The sequence below is a fragment of the Dromiciops gliroides genome, chromosome 2, assembly GCF_019393635.1.
Source record: "Dromiciops gliroides isolate mDroGli1 chromosome 2, mDroGli1.pri, whole genome shotgun sequence".
Classification (NCBI taxonomy): Eukaryota; Metazoa; Chordata; class Mammalia; order Microbiotheria; family Microbiotheriidae; genus Dromiciops; species Dromiciops gliroides.
The window spans coordinates 543,387,923-543,407,019 of NC_057862.1; the positions used below are offsets into that span (position 1 = coordinate 543,387,923).

The following is a 19,097-nucleotide window of genomic DNA, read 5'->3' on the forward strand; positions in this document are numbered from 1 at the left end:
GTGACTTCCAAGAATATTTTGCAAGTAAAAGCTTGGATCACCTGTATTGCTTTTCTTTCTGTTCATGCTACTATCTTCCTTACCTGGTACTGGATGAGTGTCTTATTGGTTTCCTACAGTGTTTTATACAATCCCAGATTTGAAAAAACTTGATGTATGTAGTGATGATGTTAGTGCTGGACAGGAGTCTTTTGGGTAGATGCCTAGGTTAGAGATCAGCATTACCTTACCACTTGATTGAAGGTTAAAGTGTGCAGTAGGAGGAAGAACAACAGACTGGAAGTAAAAATACAATGCCCTAGACCTGGCACTAAAATTGACTAGCTCTGCTACTTTCAGCAAATCACTGAGCCTCTCTGGACCTCAGTTTATACATGTGCAAAATGGGGGGATTAGGACTGTCCAATCTATTCATTGAGAGCAGGGTCCCTGCTGATAACACAACTTCCCTCACCACCCTCTCCACTACTGGCAGCACTTTCACTCATGCCTCTTTGTTCCCCACTGCCATTTTCAGACTTGCCCTCCCACAAAGATGGCTATACCCTTGATCTTGCTACCATCCACAAGTATTCCGTTTTCATGTTCATGAGCTCCAAAATTCCTCTTTGTGATCATAATCCTTTATCATTCTCTTTTCCCCTATTCCTTAGGACCCCTACCCTTGTTCTTCATCCTCACCATGACCCTCCTCTACTTTCATTTCTTTCCCAGGCCATAATTTCTGTACTGGCTCTGCTCTCCTCCTCCTCTCCCCATTTCAGCTCTATGGTGAACCAGTTCAATTCTTTTTTTTTTTGGGGGGGGGCAATGAGGGTTAAGGGCTTCCTGAATCCAGGGCCGGTGTTTTATCCACTGTACCACCTAGCTGCCCCAAACCAGTTCAATTCTAAACTTGATTGTACCATTCCTGATAGCTATTGCCCCATATCCATTCTCCCTTTCTTGCTAAATTTCTTGAGAAATCTGTTTACACTAGGTATTTCATCTTCCTCTCCTCTCATTTCTAAAACCTATATTCTCTGGCTTCCAACCTCATCATTCAACTGAAACTGCGCTCTCCAAATTTATAAATTATCTCTTAATCGACAAATGTGATGGCCTTTTCTCAGTCCTCATTCTTCTTGATCTCTTTGCAGCATTTGATACTGTTGGTCACTCTCTCCTCTCTAGGCTTTTATTACACTATCTTCTGATCCTCCTCCTACCTGTCTGGTTACTCCTTTTCAGTTTCCTTTGTTACTTCTTCATCCATATCATGTCCACTAGCCATGGCTTTTCCCCAAGGCTCTCTTTTCTTTCACCTCTGTGTTGGCTCACTTGGTAATCTCATCAGCCCATATGGATTCATTTGTTATCTCTGTTCCAAGATCCATATATCCAGCTCTTTTCTTTCTCCTGACCTGCAGTCCTTCATCACTAATTGCCTATCATACATCTTTAACTGGATTTTCCCATAGATAATCTCAGATTTAGCATATCCCAAACAGAATTCACTATCTTTCCCCCAAAACCCTCCTCTCCTACAAACTTCCTTGTTACCATCAAGGTTACTACTAATACCTCCCAGTCACCCAGACCCATAAACTCAGTGTCAATCTCAAGATATTACTCTCACTCACTTCACATATGCAATCTTTTGCCAAGTCTTATCATTCGGCATTCCCAATACCTCTTCTATATATTCCCTTCTCCATTCATACAGATACAAACCTAATTCAGGCCCTAATTACTTCTTGCCTAAACTATGACATTAACCTTTTAATTGTTCTCTGTGGCTTAAGTTCCATTCCAATCCATCCTCCACTCAACTGCCAAGAGATTTTCCTAAGCATAGATTAAATCATGTCAGCCCCCTACATAATAAAATCCAATGGCTTTCTATTACCACCAGAAGCAAATAGAAAATCCTCCATTACTTCAAGCTCTTCATAACTTGGTCCTTTCCTACCTTTCCAGTCTTATAATTTGCACCCCTTCACATGCTCTATCACCCAGCTATGATGGTTTACTTGCTGATTACTTGAACATACCACTCCTTCTCTAGTCCCCTTGCCTTGGCTCTGGCTGTCCCCCATGCCTAGGATGCTCTTCCTTTTCACCTCTGCCTCACAGTTTCCTGGGCTTCTTTCAAAGGAATTTGAATCCCACTTTGTACAGGATGCCTTTTCCATTCCCCTTAGCTACTAGTGCCTTCTCCATTGAAATTACCTTTCATCTATTCAGTGTATCTTTTATATCTGGTAATTGACATATTAGAATATATGCTTCTTGAAGGCAAGGACTGTGGGTTTGGGGGGGGTTTTTTGCCTTTATATATACAAAGTATGGTACAATGGAAAGACTGCTTGAGTAGAAGTCAGAGGACTTGGGTTCAAAACCCAGCACTGCCACTATGTGACCTTGGATAAAGTCACTTAACTTCTCTGGGACTCAGTTATCTCATCAGTAAAATAAGGAGGTTGGACTGATAATATCAAAGGAATCTTTCTGTTCTAAATCTATGACATTATAATATTTAAAAGTGGAAAGCAGGAGAGAAACCAATAACAACTGAGGTGGAGATTTTAAGTGACCAGGGACTCCTCTACAAATGCAGTGTGGATCTGGTCTAAGAAGTGTAGACTTCCCTGGACTATTGCTTCTCAATATATTACGCTGACCTCCAACAAGACCCCATCATGCTTTCAGGAGAAAAGCAGCAAAAGTAAATCTTTTAAACTTTCTCCCTAGTTTCCTCTGGGAACAGACCCAAGGGTGAAGTTGCTGCCATAGAATATAAGTTTCCCTGGGAATGAGTCAGGGGACCCCAGAAGAATATTCAGTAGGGGTGTATTAAAAAGATGCTACATTTGCTAGATTTCTCCAACTTGAATTTTGTACCTGAGACACCCTTCCTTTGCGAGTAACCAAATAAAATTTGGTTGAGAAGTCTAAAAGTGCTAGAACATCAGAGGAAGAAACTTCAGATGCCATCTTGGATGGCCAGCCATGCCATTTTACAGATGAAGAAACTGAGATCCACAGGAGGGGAAGTGACTTTCCCAAGGTCACATGGCTAGTAACTGGAAATGTCAGGACTTAAACCCGGAATTCTTCCCTCTCTGCCTATGTTCATTCTACTGTCTCTCTAATATAATGTGTGACACTAGATTCTGGGGCTCCAGAGACATTCCCAGGACACTGTCCATTGTCCCAGAGGCAGAGGAGAGAACATTCCTAGGTGCTGGTAAGGCTTCTATCTTTGGGGTTTTGGCTTTGAAGGAACAAACCGGTTTTCTGCTTTGTGGTCTTCTTTCTCCAACCCACACATTTTTTGTTGTTGTTGTTGTTCTTCCCCTCTTCTTGCAGGTATATTCGCACGATGTACCTGGGGATTCAGAGCCAGCGGCAGAAGGAACACCAGCGACGCTTTTACTGGGCTATGATGTACGAATATGCAGATGTCAATATGTTACGCCTCCTGGAGACCTTCCTGGAGAGCGCCCCCCAACTGGTGCTACAGCTCTGTATAATGATTCAAAAGAACAGCGCTGAAACGCTGCCCTGTAAGTGTTCCCCTAAGTCCTCTGCCTCTCAGCTTCTGGCTAGTCAGTCCCCTTTTCTCTTCCCCTTAGACCTTCCTCTTCTTGGGCATGGGGTATGTAGTTATCTCATTCCCATGAGAGGACAGATAGCGGCATGCACAACATCAGCCCGCCACCTCACTAGCCCATTTAGACTCACATCTTATACCATCATGTTGATTGCTTGGCCATACCCTTGGAGGCACGGGTACATGTTGATCTGTCCAAAACATGGGTAAGGGTGGGAGCTCATATATCTCCATCCACTCACACTCCTGTGGTAGACCTGTAGACCTCTTTTGCAGACCTTCACAATTATACAGTACACTCACTTGTTCAAAATATTCGCATGCAGCCCTTGTGTGTCCCAGCATAGAACATGGATATGTATACCACTCTTTGTGGTACATGAACACTTATGTACATGTGTGAATATGCCCCTTCTCTTTTTCCCCACATTTACTTTGCCCATATAGGGAGGAACTCAGCCTTGCAAAAAAGGAGCCATAAAGATCTGCCTTTTCTGAAGAGGGCCCCTGACATTGTAGATAGAATACTGGATTTGAAGTCAGAAAGTCAGCGTTCTTCCCATTACTTTGTGGACTTGATGGCTTCTAAGGGCTTTTCCAGAGCCATGTATTTGGTCCTGTGAAAGGGAATGCAACCTAATGGAAAGAATACTGAGCTCAGTCAAAAGACCTGGGTTTGAGAATAGGCTATGCTACTTACTAACTATATCACTTAAACGTTCTGTGCCTCAGTTTCTTCATCTGTAAAATGGGACTAGTGATATTTACACTCCCTCTTTCATAGAGTTTTTATGAGAAACACTTTCTAGAGTTCTATAGGAATTTGAACTGTTATTAATACTCTGAAATTATTAATATCGTTAGAAAGGTTCCCTAGGCTTCAGAAAATCTCTTCATCCACATATTGCAGAAGCACGTGTGAGTGTGTGTTTTTCCTGGTTTAGAAATACTGTCTCTTTGACTATTTCTGATCTAAGGCAGCATTGTATCTGGGGAAAGGACATGAGACTGAACCTTACCCCAGTCACCCCTAGCTGTGTTCCTAAACCCTCTGAGTTTCCTGTTCACATATACATAGTTTTGAGCAATTCTTAAGAGGACGCACAAGGCCTGATCTGCCTTGTATGGGACACATCTCGGTTCCCTCCTCAGGATCTAGGTCCCTCTAATTTCCTGGCAATCCCTTACTAGAGTGGCAGGAAGGACCAGTTGTATCCACATAACTGCCCAACTCAGCACCTGAATTTCCCCATGATGCCAGTGCCTTCTGTAATTAGGTCTCCCCATGTTCTGAATGGCCCTCAGACTGGGCACTGTAAGTTCTACCTCCTGAGCATAAATAGCAATGATGGCAAGAGATGATAAACTAGAAAGGTTAGTTAGCATCCTACAACAGTTATGACCCAAAACCTGCCAGCAGAGAGCTGTGTGTGACTCCAGCTATGGTTAGTACTGTAGCACCATTCTAATGGGGAACAGGTGCTACAGAAGAAGAAAAAAATATGGGTCCTCAGGACCCTTTCCTTCTAAGGGGACCCCAGCATACTGCCCTTAACTCACTTATTCCTGCATTGAGAAGGGATCAGGGGTATTGGGAAGTGAAAAGAGGACCAGGAGGGGACAGGGCTAAGTAGAGAAATTAGTCAAGTAGTTGGGTTGATAATGCTTCCTCCGTCTCTGAAGTCCTAGGAAATATGTGAATTCTTGTGTTAGAGGGACTTGGAGAAAAGATACCCCACGAAATGCAACCAGCATTTCTTAATTATTAGTTTACTGTGTGCTAGGCACTGTGCTGACTGCTAGGGATACAAAGAAAGGCAAAAACACAGTTCTTGTCCTCAAGGACCTCATATTCTATCTAGAAGATATCTCTATTACAGAGGCCTGGCCTTGGGAGAATACTTTCTGGGCACCCTTTACTAAAATGTGTCCTAACTTTTGGCAGTTTCCCTATGCTCTGGTGATGTGGTGGTGCCCAGGGAAAGTAGAAGACCAGGTTACTTGGTCACTCAGTCAAAAAGCATCTGCGGATACAACGAAGGGCAAAAAGAAGGTTCCTGCAACTATGTAGATATGAAATATAAAGAGAATAGATTAAAGGTAATATCATAAGGAAGGAACTAAGGAGAGAAACTGGGAAAGACTTAGAATTTCAGAAGAACTAGGATTTTAACAAGGTCACAAATATTCCAGGAATATGGGACAACCCATGATGTAGAGTAATAGCAAGAAGGCTAGAGTCACTTGTACAGGGAGGGAAGCAAAGTGTAAGATTGGAAAGGTAGGAAGGAGTCAGGTTGTGACAGAGCTTAAATGACAGGGTAGGGGAGTGACATGGTCAGATTCACACTTTTTATATTTTATTTATTTCTAATTACATATAAAAACAATTTTTTAAAAATTGAGTCCCAAATTCTGTCTCTCCCTCACTCTCTTCTCTCCTCACTGAGAGGGCAAACAATTTTATATAGGTTATATATGTGCAGTCATGCAAAACATATTTCCATGTTAGTCATGTTATAAAAGAAACCATAGACCAAAAGCAAAAACCCAAACCCAAAGAAAAATAAGGAAAGTTGAGTTTTTTAGAGTATGCTTTTATCTGCATTTAGACTCTATGAACTCTTTCTCTGGAGGTAGATAGCATTTTTCATCATGAGTCCTTTGGGATCATCTTGGATCATTGTATTACTGAGAATAGCTAAGTCATTCACAATTCTTCATTGTACAATGTTTCTGTTACTGTGTACAATGTTATTCTGGTTCTGCTCACTTGACTTTGCATCAATTCATGTAAGTCTTGCTAGGTTTTTAAGAAAGCATCCTGCTTGTTATTTCTTTTTTTCCATAATAGTATTTTATTTTTTTCAATAGCATGTAAAGATAGTTTTCAACATTCATTTTTGTAAGATTTTGAGTTCCACGTGGAAGGACTTACATGAACTAATGCCAACTGAGATGAGGAGAACCAGGAGAACATTGTACACAGTATCAACAACATTGTGTGATGATAAACTGTGATAGACTTAACTCTTCTCAGCAATACAATGTTGCTATATAATCCCAAAGGACTCATGATGGAAAATAATCTCCACATCCAGAAAAAAGAACTGTGGAACCTAGATGTAGATTGAGCCATACTGTTTTTACTTTGTTTTTGTTTTTTCTTTTTTGAGGTTTTTCTCTTTTGTTCTGATTTTTCTTTTACAACATGACTAATGCAGAAATATGTTTAATGGGATTGTACATATATAACCTATATCAGATTGGTTGCTATCTCAGGGAGGGCGGAGGGAAAGGAGAGAGGGAGGAAAATTTGGAAATAGAAATCTTACAAAAAATGTTGAAAATGATCTCTACATGTAAGTAGAAAATAATAAAACACTTTAATGATTTTGTTTTTTGTTGAGTTTTTTTGGTGAGGCAATTGGGGTTAAGTGACTTGCCCAGGGTCACACAGCTAGTAAGTATCAAGTGTCTGAGGCTGGATTTGAACTCAGGTCCTCCTAAATCCAGGGCCAGTGCTCTATCACTGCACCACCTAGCTGCCCCCACTTTAATGATTTTTTGTTTTGTTTTGTTTTGTTTGTTTTTTTCAGGGCAATGGGGGTTAAGTGACTTGCCCAGGGTCATACAGCTATTAAGTGTCAAGTGTCTGAGGCCGGATTTGAACTCGGGTACTCCTGAATCCAGGGCCGGTGCTTTATCCACTGCACCACCTAGCCGCCCCTACTTTAATGATTTTTAAAAAAAGATTTTGAGTTCCAAAAATTTTCCTCCACCCCCCTTCCCAAGACAGCAAGCAATTTGATATGGGTTAAATATGTACAATCATGTTAAACACATTTCCATATTAGTCACATTGTGAAAGAAGACTCAGAACAAAAGGGAAAAACTGCAAAAACCCAAAAAACCACAAATAAATAGTATGCTTCTATCTGCATTCAGACTCCTTAGTTCTTTTTCTGGATGTGGAGAGCATTTTCCATCATGGGTCTTTCGGAGTTGTCTTGGATCACTGAGAAGAACTAAGTCTATCACAGTTGATCATCATGCAATGTTGCTGTTACTGTGTACAATGTTTTCCTGGTTCTACTCACTTCACTCAGCGCCAATTTGTGTAAGTCTTTCCAAGTTATTCTGAAACCCACCTGCTCATCATTTATAATAGCACAATAGTATTCCATCACAACTATATACTACAACTTGTTCAGCCATTCCCAAATTGATGGGCATCCCCTCAATTTCCAATTCTTTGCCACCAGAGAAAGAGCTGTTATAAATATTTTTGTACATAGAGGTCTTTTTCCTATTTAAAAGGGTACAAAAAATCAGTCTAGCTCAGCTTCTCCCTATATCTGTGTGAATATATGTGGGTATTTGGGACTGGGCAGGGAGAGTGGCAATAGCTAAAATGTATCTTGAGGCAGTAAGGAGGGAGTCTCACACAAGGAGTTCATAGCAGCTTTGAGAAGAAGAGGAAATACTAGTGAAAGAGAAATTCTCTCTTCCAGTCCCGCCCTGCATAATACCCTGCAGAGGTTGGCAACAGCTCAGCTTGCCATGCAGAGGCACAGGGTCAGGAGTTCCATAGAACTTAAAGATGCCAGGCAAGGTTGGCTCATGCTCAGTTAAAATGAACTCATTATCTTTCTTTTTTAAAGTATTTTATTATTTTTCAGTTACATATAAGGATAGTTTTCAACATTTGTTTTCACAGTTCCAAATTTTTCTCCCACCCTCCATTTCCTCCCTCCTCCCCAAGACGGAAAGCAGTCTGATATAGGTTGTATATTACAATCACATTAAACATATTTCAACATTAGTCATCTTGTGAAAGAAGAATCAGAGCACAGTGAAAAACCTCAAAAAAGAAGGAAAAAAACAGTCCAAAAATAGAAACAGTATGGTTCAGCTCTGCATTCATAATTCACAGTTCTTTTGTCTGGATGTTGAGAACATTTTCTATCATAGGAGTTCTTTGAAAACTGTTTTGGATCATTGCACTGCTGAAAAGAGCCAAGTCTATCCCCATTGTTCATCACACAATGTTGCTGTTACTGTGTACAATGTTCTCCTGGTTCTGCTCCTCTCAGTCAGCATCAATTCATATAAGTCTTTCCAGATTTCTCTGAACTCCTCCTGCTCATCGTTTCTTACAGCACAATAGTATTCCATTACATTCATATACGACAACTTGTTTAGCCATTCCCCTGTTGATGGGTATTCCCTCGATTTCCAATTCTTTGCCACACCAAAGAGAACTGCTATAAATATTTTTGTACATGTGGGTTCCTTTTCCTTTTCTTTCTTTTTTTTGTGGGCAATGGGGGTTAAGTGACTTGCCCAAGGTCACACGCTAGTAAGTGTCAAATGTCTGAGGCCGGATTTGAACTCAGGAACTCCTGAACCCAGGGCCGGTGCTTTATCCACTGCACCACCTAGCCACCCCCACTTTTCCCTTTTCTATGGTCTCTTTGGGATACAGACCTAGCAGTGGTACCACTGGGTCAAAGGGTATGAACAGTCCCATAGCCCTTTGGGCATAGTTCCAAATTGCTCTCCAGAATGGTTGGATCAGTTCACTGCTCCATCAACAATGTATTAGTGTTCCAATTTTTCCACAGCTTCTCCAACATTTATTATTTTCCCTTTTTTGTCATATTAACCAATCTTATAGGTTTGAGGTGGTACCACAGGAACTCATTATCTTTCACCCCTAAACCCTCTCCTCTTCCTAACTTCCCTATTGCTGTGAAGGGCACCCTCAACTTCCTTCTTATACTCACTCCACATATCCAGTCTGCTAAGTTATGTCATTTCTTCCTTCACACCATCTCTCATAGATGCCCCCTTTTTTCTGCTCCCACAGCCACCACAATGATACAGGCTCATGTAATCTCACACCTGGACTACTGTAGTAACCTAATACTTGGTCTCCTTGCCCAAGTCTCTCCCTCATTCCAGTCTATCCTCCACTCAGCTGCCAAAAGGACCTTTCAAAAATGTGGATCTGAGAGAAATGCAAATTAAAACATCTCTTAGGTACCACCTCACACATATCAGATTGGTTAATATGACAGAAAAAGAAAATGATAAATGTTGGAAGGGATGGGGGGAAATGGAACACTAATGCACTGTTGGTAGAATTGTAAACTGATCTGACCATTCAGGAGAGCAATTTGGAAGTATGCCCAAAGGGCTATAAAACTGTACATACTTTTTTCTGTATCCCAAAGACATATTTTTTGATGCTGAATGAAGTGAGCAGACCCAGGAGAACATTGTACGTAGTAACAGCAACATTGCATGATGATCAACTGTGAAAGACTTAGCTCTTCTCAGCCATACAATGATTCAAGACAATGCCAAAAGTCCCATGATGGAAAATTCTCTCCACGTCCAGAAAAAGAACTATGGAGTCTGGATGCATACTATTTTCACTTTATTTGTTGTTGGATTGGTTTTTTGCAGGTTTTCCCTTTTACCATCTTCTACCATGATCATTCCAGTGGCAGGGTTTGTGCTAGCCAGGTATATTGGAAAGAGATAGCAGGCCCCAGGTTGATACACAGCCCTCAGCCTCCATTAGACCCACTCTCTCTCCTGGCCTCTTCCCTTTCCATATGTAAACAGAGGCAGGCTGGCCCCAGCCTTCCTTCCTAGAAAACAAAATTGATAGGGATGCTCATGGTACTTCTCTGCCAGTCAATTCCAGCAGCCATTGAAGGCTGCCAAACTCTAACTCCCCTTGTTCTGCTGGAGCACTGGAGGAGGTGAGCAGCCCACTGTAGCAGCAGATGGGCAGCATGTGTTAAAGGCAAGCTTGTTATCTGACTGACCAATTGTATAAGAATAAGAAATTGTATGGATGGATAGATATATGACACCATGAGTTGTTTATTCTTTTTCTGCCTTTTAAAAAATGAGAATGTATCTAAGGATTCAATAACATTCATTTAACAATAATTTATTATTTGCACTGTTATGTGCAAAGTGCTTTGTTGGGCACTGGAGGTGATAAGACCAAATCCCTCCCTTCAAAGACCTTAGAGCCTAGTGTGGGTGGGGTATAAGCCACATATATAAATATTTAATATAATTGGATAATTAATGCTGATCAGAATAGAATGGGCATACAAGGGGCACAAACTGATAAGTAGGTTTGGAGGAGGAAATATCATTACTGACTAGATGGATCAGGGAAGGCTTCATGGAAGAGGCAGCATTTGAGATGAGCTTTGAAAGACTGATCAGTTTTTGAAAGGCAGATGTGGAGAGAGGAGGGCATTATAGGAGGTAGGAAAAAATGTGAGCAAAGGCAGAAAGGTGGGAACATTCTGGATGTGTACAAGAGATTGGGCAGGAGTTGGTGCATCTACAGAGGAATAGCATAAGACAAGGTTGGAAAGAAGGTAAGTATCAGTCTGTAAGGGGTCTTGAATGCCTGTATAAGAAGTCCAGTTTCCATTTGGAGGCTATAGGGATCTGCTGAAGAGTTCTGAACAGAAAAGGGACATTTTTAGATCTGTGCAGCAAGAAGATGAGTCTGGTGATGTTGTAAAGTCATGGGTGGGAGTAGAGAGATGCTGAAGGGCAAAGGAACATTTGGGGAAGCTTTTTCAATAGTTCAGGCAGAATACAATAAGGGCCTCTATCACAATGATAGCAATGAGAATCTTAGAGAAAGCAGATTCACAAGACCCTACAGAATAAAGATGATTGTGCTGCCTAAATATGAGAGAATGAGCATTGGAGTGAGAGAAGGCAAGTTCTAGTACTTGCCCAGTCATTCCATTTACCCATTTGACCTTGGGAGAAGCTGTTCCCCACTGAGCCTCAGTTTCCTCATCTGTAAAATAAAGGTGTTAGCATAGATTACCTCTAAGATTCCTTCCATATCTGACATTCATTCTGTTATTCTATTCTCCAAAAGCCAATGTTTCTAGTCTTTTAGTTTAGGAATCTAGAGATCAGGAGAAGGAAGGCTGAGGTGGGGTAGGAGAGACAATAGGGCAAAGGGAAGTTACTCTGAATGTAGGGCAATCCTCAAGAAGAAGGTGAGCCAAATGGAATTGTTTGCCAGAAAAACGGTTTCATAAAAACATTTGTAAAGTGTCCTAATGAAACCTAATACAAAATCCAGAGCAGTAACTAGCCAAGGACCACTAGGATTTTGTCCTGGGGTAGAGCACAGAAAGCATTAACATATGTACTCTTTTTTATGTTTATATTTTGAGTTCCAAATCCTCTCCCTCCAGTCTCTCCCGGAAGGAAAGTGTTATGATACCCATTATACATGTAACACATGAACCCCAGTAGAATAGAGGTAAGCAAGAGAACGGAGCTCAGAGAAGAAGCAGAAAAGAAGAGGCTTGGGTTTCTGCTGGATATGGGGAGAGCAAACTGTTCACGCCCATCCTTCCTATAAAGAAATCTCCAACACACTCTACCCTTTCCCCCTCCCTAGGGCTTTTACTTCGCTCCTTCCTCCTAAGGCTGACCAACCTCTGTCTCCCTATGACTATCAATGTTTCCCCCTAGTAAGGATGAATAATAATCCTAGTATTACCTTCAGTCCCCTCCCTTAATAAGGCCTCTCGGTTGAGGTTGAAAGAATGTGGAACCCCACATACTTGGAGTCCTTTCTACCTCTGAGACCCTAACCCCTAAGCCACTAAGATAACTAACTTCCCCTTCTGCCCAACTGAACTTGTCCTAATTACTTTTATTATTTTCCTATCACAAATTACACAATTAATTTGAATAAATTGCACCATTTGATGCTGCTTGCCCTAGATGCCAAAACTACCAGTTATGGTTCTGGCAGAACCTAGCCAGTCTAGCTCCTTTGCCAACAGTGAACATAACAGTGTTTTGTGTGTGCCCATTCCTGGTGAGGGAGACAGTAGCCCAGGAATCTTGTTGGCTCCAATTCTCTCTGGGATTTCCCTGTTACTGTATTGCTCATATAATGGAATGGGAGGTGTGATGATAATGTTAACTTGTTCACAAAAGTGCTGCTACCTCAGACTCAGGAAGAGTTAACCTCCTTTCTAGCTGCCTCAATTTGCTTTTTGTGTGGTCAGAAAAAAAAGGTCTAGTTATAGTCCTGAAAAGAGTGATAGACCTTCAGTAGTATTCCAGTAAATGCCCTCAAATGACCTGATGTGCTTTTTTTTTTCCTAAGAGTTTATCAAAGTCTTTTTTTCTCTTCCCTTCTTACGCACAGAAAAGTATGGGAAGTGAAGTAGTCTATCTCACTCATCTCCACATGGTATTTTCCTGCTTTTTTTTCTTTTTGAAAGAGTTTAATCTTTCCTTCCCTTGGTCCACATTCCAAATTCCTTGTGCTCAATTAAGCCAATTAAGCTGACATGCATCAGTTTAGCAGACCTGGTAGGCCAGGCCTTAGGACCTAAAACCTGATTCATTATCCCTGCAATTAGATTATGAAATTTTCTTGATTCCCAGAGTTGTAAGGTCTAAGAGACACCTTTTGCCCTAAGTAAACTGGAGGACACTGACTTCCTCAGCTGAACCTTTCCCTTGTCTTCTGAATGGGTCAGATCTCCTGCTATGTGAATTATTTAAATATTAGCCTGCCTTTATTTCTCTACTCTACTATTCTCCACTCTCCACTGGAGTGGGAATCAAGAGACCTGCATTTTTGTCCTACCCCTGCCAATAATGCTGGCTATTCTTTGTGATTTGGGGCCTAGGTAACTCAGTGGATAGAGTGCTGGACCTGGTGTTAGGAAGGCCCTGAGTTCAAATTTGGCCTCAGACACTTACTAGGTATATGACCCTGGGCAGGTCACTTAACCTGTTTGCCTCAGTTTCTTCATCTGTAAAATGAAGATAATAATGGCATCTACCTCCCAGGATTGTGGTGAGATCAAATGAAATAATATTTTTAAGATGCATTGCAAACTCTAAAGGCTAAATAAATTACAGTAATAATAGTGGTAGTAATTATAGTGGTAGGAGGAGGAAGAGGAAGAATGGGAGTAGGAGAAGGCAATAATATAGGAAAGAAAGTAGAAGCATTGATTGCAGACAGTCTTCTTGAGTTTAACCAGAAAAAGGAGAAGAGATATCAAAAGATAGCTAGTAGGGATGAAAGGATGAAGTAAGGGTTTTGTCTTTTTTTATAAGGATGGGGGAGACATAGGCATGTTTAAAGGCAATAGGGAAGCAGCCAGTAGACAGAGACTGAAGATTAGTGAAAGGGTGGGGATGATAGTCTCCAAGAGGGAAAGGAAAAAGCCAGGGAGACATTGCTTTATCCAGCTCTCATCCAAAGATGAGCTCTTACTGTTTTGAACATGTTATTTTGACTTTTAGATTTCTTGGAATCAAGAATGAGATCTTTTCAGAGAATTACCAAATTGGAAGATAATTCAGAGGCCATTTAATCTAGCCCATACCTGAACAAAATATCCCCTCTATAACATAAGCTGACAAGTGGTCATCCAGCCTTTATTTAAAGGTCTTTAAAGAAAAGGAACTTCAGGCAGTTCATCCCACTATTTGTTAGGAGGGCTTTGTTTAAATTTGCCTTTCTCTAATGTCTGTTTCTATCCTCTGGAGCTAAGTAGAAGTCTAACATACTTTCCACATATCTTCAGATACTTGAAAACTGCTATTAAGTGCCCCATAAATCTTCTCTTCTCAAGACTAAAAATCCCTCATCTCTTCAAGGGATCCTCGAATGACATGGTATTTGCATCCTCGGTGCTTAGCATATATTAAGTACTTAATAAATGCTTTTCATTCATTCATTCATTCATGAAGCCTCATTCTATCACCATCCTGGTCAACTTGGATGGACGTACCACCATCCTTGTAAAATAGAAGGTTCGGGTTGAGTGAAGGTCCAAAAAAGCAACCTTGGCTAAGAGTAGTAAGAGAAAATGTTCTTAGATTAGATTATACTCTCAGAAGCTGGTGTGCAGCTAAGTGAACTATTTCAGCACTGCAGGCTTCCCCCCCCCCCCCAGTGTCAGTAAAGTCCACTGGGAGATGTGCTTGAAGTGGTTCTTAGTTGATGACTTCCATTCCAAGCTGTTGGGTACATCTGTGTTCCCATTTTGTTTGCTTTCTAAGTTATACAGTACACCGCAGAAACAGGAGTACCCATGTGGCTAACTGGGGTGGCAGTGGATAGGGTAGATTTAACTAAGCTATGCAAACAGCATTCTATGAGAATCTACATAGGAAAGGAGTCTATTTGATATCATAATGTGGCTTGTATTTAGGTGGCGTCTTTCACCTGGCATTTGTATTTGTTAGAGCGATCAGTAAAGTGTGTCCATGCACATGTATGTGTGCAGAATGTAGAATGAGGCTATTCACTTCCTCCCAAGTGCTGAGCGAAAATGAAGACCTCCCAATGTAAGTGTCCAGTTTCATAGTGGCTTGGTATAGGAAACTTGCTCATTTCCCCTCCCTACCCCTTATCTAAGAGTAATAATAATAATAATAGCTCCCATGAATGATGATGATGCTATTAAGGTCACACTGATATAACACTTGATGGTTTACAAAGCACTTCCCTCACAATTCTTTGAGGTGGGTTGCATAAGTATTATTAACTCCATTTAACAGATGAGAAAACTGAAGGTCAGAAAGGTTGTGAATTATTAAGAACTCAGATCCAGGGCCAGCTAGGTGGCACAGTGGATAAAGCACCGGCCCTGGATTCAGGAGGACCTGAGTTCAAATCCGGCCTCAGACACTTTGACATTTACTAGCTGTGTGACCATGGGCAAGTCACTTAACCCCCATTGCCCTGCAAAAAAAAAAAAGAAAGAAAGAAAAGAAAAAAGAAAAAAAAGAACTCAGACCCACATGTTTTAACTCTAAGGATGCACAAATACTTGCAGTCATGGCCTAAAGGCAGCAAGTTGTACGTGCTTCCACCTTGATTTTGATTATAGATAGGATGGTAGTAGGGGCAGCTAAGTGGCACAGTGGATAGAATGTTGAGCCTGGAGTCATGAAGACTCATCTTCCTGATTTCAAATCCTATCTCAGACACTTACTAGCTATATGATCCTGGGCAAGTCACTTAACCCTGTTTGCCTCAGTTCCTTCTTTTGGAGAAGGAAAGGGTAAAACTATTCCATTATCTCTGCCAATAAAACCCCCAAATGAGGTTATGAAGAGTCAGACACTACTGTAAAATGAAGGAACAACAAGAAGTATGGTACGACCAGAAAGATTTCTGGACTCACACGTTCAATATATCACTTCAAGTACGTGTTTTTCTCCTTGCAAACAGAAGGTAACAAGATATAGTGAAAAAATCATTGACTTAAAAGGCAGAAGACCTGGGTTCAAATCCCAGCCTTGTTAATGACAAGTGGATTTGCTGTTTCCTTGGGTCAGGTTTTCTTGTTTGTAAATGAAGAGCTTTGGATAAATGATCTCTAAGGCCCCGTGGTAGAGCCAACATCTATGACCATAGACAGCATAGTTGACTTCTCTGAATCTCAGGTGGAAATGGAACTAATGAAGCCTCTCTAATTACCAGGGTAATTGTGGGGATCAAATGAGATCATCTCATAGAAAAGGGAAAAAAACCCAATGTACAAAAAATTTTATTAGCAGTTCTTTTTGTGGTGTCAAGGAATTGTAAATTGAGGGATGCACATCAATTGGGGAATGGCTGAACAAAGTTGTGGTATTTGAATGTACTGGAATACTATTGTGCTGTAAGAAACAATAAGCAAGTAGATTTCAGAAAACTGGAAAGACATTAAGTGAATTGATGCGAGATGAGCAGCACCAGAAAATTGTACACAGTAACAACAACATTGTGTATGATTAACTGTGATAGACTTGACTCTTCTCAGCAGTGCAATGATCCAGGACAATTCCAAAGGAACTCTGATAGAAAGTATTCTCCACATCCAGAAAAAAGAACTGTGGAATTATGAATGTAGAATGAACCACTGTTTCTAATTTTGGCTGTTTTTCCCCTTCTTTTTTTAGGGTTTTCCCCTTGTGCTCTGATTCTTCTTTCACAACATGACTAATGTCGAAATATGTTTAAATGTGAATTGTACATATATAACCTATACTCAGATTGCTTCTGTCGTGGGGGGGGGGAGGGGGGAAGGGAGAGAGGAAGAAAACTTTGGAACTCAAATCTATAACAAACAAATGTTGAAAACTCTCTTTACATGTAACTGGAAAATAATAAAATACTTTTATGAGAAAAAAAGAATGAGATCATGTATGTAAAATGCTTTGTAAACTATAAAATAATCACAGTAAGACATTGTTAGTATTCTCTACCACCACTCCCAAAACAGGTTATGTCACTGGAATGAGAAAACACTAAACTCTGCCATCCACCAACCTGCTTAGACCTATCAATCACAAGCATTTATTAAGCACCTGCTATGTGCCAAGCGACTGTACAAAATGCTGGTACAAAGAAAGTCATAAACAGTCCCTGCCCTGGTGGAGTTTACATTCCAATAGGGAGAGGCAACGAATATAAATAGGCACATAGACGATGCATGTAGAAGGGAACCTCAAGAGGGAGGCTAGCAGATAAAGCACTGGCCCTGGATTCAGGAGGATCTGAGTTCAAATCCGGCCCTCAGACACTTGACACTTACTAGCTGTGTGACCCTGGCAGGTCATTTAACTCTCATTGCCCTGCAAAAAGAAAAAAGGGGAAAAAAGAGGGAGGCACTAGCAGCTGGGGAAGACTAGGAAAGATCTCCTGTAGAAGGTAGAATTTGAGCTGAAATTTAACTCATGCTGCCACTGGCCCTAACCCTATGCCAGCATCTATCCTATCCCTCAATACTTTTTTTTTTTCTTAACCACCACAACCTCACTGCTCCATGCAGTAGAAATGAAGTAAACTAAAAATTCCACATTATATTTCATTAATTGTTGAAATGATTATTCTCCCAGATGCCTATTTTTCTGTGATAAAGATCCAAGTTGGAAAGATTGTTGGTCTGACCCACTGTGCCATTTATTATCTGCCTTGTTTTTGATATCTTGCTATTGAATGTGCCATCCAGGGACCTTGGATCAAACTTAAAGAATCTAACCACAAAAACTAAACAAAGATACTGTGATAGAGGGGGATGGAAGGGAGATTAGGGGAGAGGGGAAAGGATCCAGGTTGCGAGGAAGTTTAAATGATAAAGAATGAAAGAAGGCTTATCCAGATGTAAAGGACCTGGTGCTGGGGTGAGATGCAATATTGGGAATGGGAAAGAGTATGGAGAAAACCAAGAGGAGATAAATGGAGAAGAAAAGGATAGGCAAATAATGGAAAAATTAGGTGTGGAACATGGCAGATAAATTGATAAATTGCTGGTTCTTGGTTGACCGGACCCTATATAGCTCAATACTCCAAAAGAGCCATGGTTTCATTGTGTGGGTTACTCTATCTGCAGATACATTTCACAGTCTCTCCTGCTTTAAGCAAACAATTTTCATGAGTTGCTATGGTCAGCAAATTCATTATCTGCGGCCAATTTTCTGCCAATGAGCCTTTCCCAACTCAACCAAGCTAGTCTTCAGCATACAGACACAAAGACCATCAGAGGGCCCACACTCTCAGCCCTTCTGGGGCTTATCATCCCCTGGCATACTTCTTCCAGAGTCTCAAGATCACTTCAACACATAACAATGAGGCTTCACCACAGAACTTCAGTTAGAGAGGACAGAAAGTTGTTTCAGACACAGTTCTGGCTATTATAATACATACAATGTCAACTAAAATAGAACTGCCCAGATACGGATCAGATTACAGATTTCCACAGGTGGGGCTATGATTGGCTATTATCGTGTTCCCACTAATTGATATATGTTGTTAAGGCTAAAATTCTAGCTAGTCTGTCTGAAATATCTAATGAGCGGTCGCCAATAAGTTATAAGCTTTAGCAGAGTTAGACTTTTACAAGCATTTATTAAGGAGGATAGAATTTGTTAAAGATAGAGCAAGGCCTAGATTCCTATCTATTAAAGGGAAGAGCGCATTTCTAGCTCCCTTCTCCACCAGCGTCCTCAGGAAAGAGCCCCAATCAGAGCACCAGGCTCCCCCTCCTCCCTCCCACAGGCAAATGTCACTTCCTGAGACTTGCCCTCAAAGACCTTCACCTCATGGGCAGAGCTCTTCTACAGTAAGTCTCCGCGGGTGGCGTCATTCCAATCGTTACAATGTCATAGTAAACTAGAATGCTGGACCTAGTATTTGACAACCTTCTGGTTATCGTCAAGCCTGCCAAAGGTGTTCACCACTGTCATGAAGGAAGTCCAGTGTAAAGTCCAGGTTGAAGAAGAGCTTCCTATAGATGCTGTTTATGGATGACATTGTATGATTGCATCTTTGGAGATCCTTCCTGTTATCTGGAGTTTTAGTTGTACCTCCTAACTTTTGTGTCATCTACAAATTTGATAAGTATGTCATCTATATCTTTATCAAAGTTATTAATAAAAATGTTAATGAGCACAGGGAAAAGCA

General features: G+C 40.9%; 1 protein-coding gene across 1 annotated transcript in view; it reads left to right on the forward strand.

The window, feature by feature from the left end:
* The window catches only part of XKR6 (XK related 6), a 409,376-nt gene that overhangs the window by 369,710 nt on the left and 20,569 nt on the right, over positions 1-19,097 (forward strand). Inside the window, exon 2 of the mRNA XM_043987297.1 lies at positions 3,352-3,548. Coding sequence (XP_043843232.1) covers positions 3,352-3,548 — 197 coding nt within the window. The remainder of the gene's footprint in view (positions 1-3,351; positions 3,549-19,097) is intronic.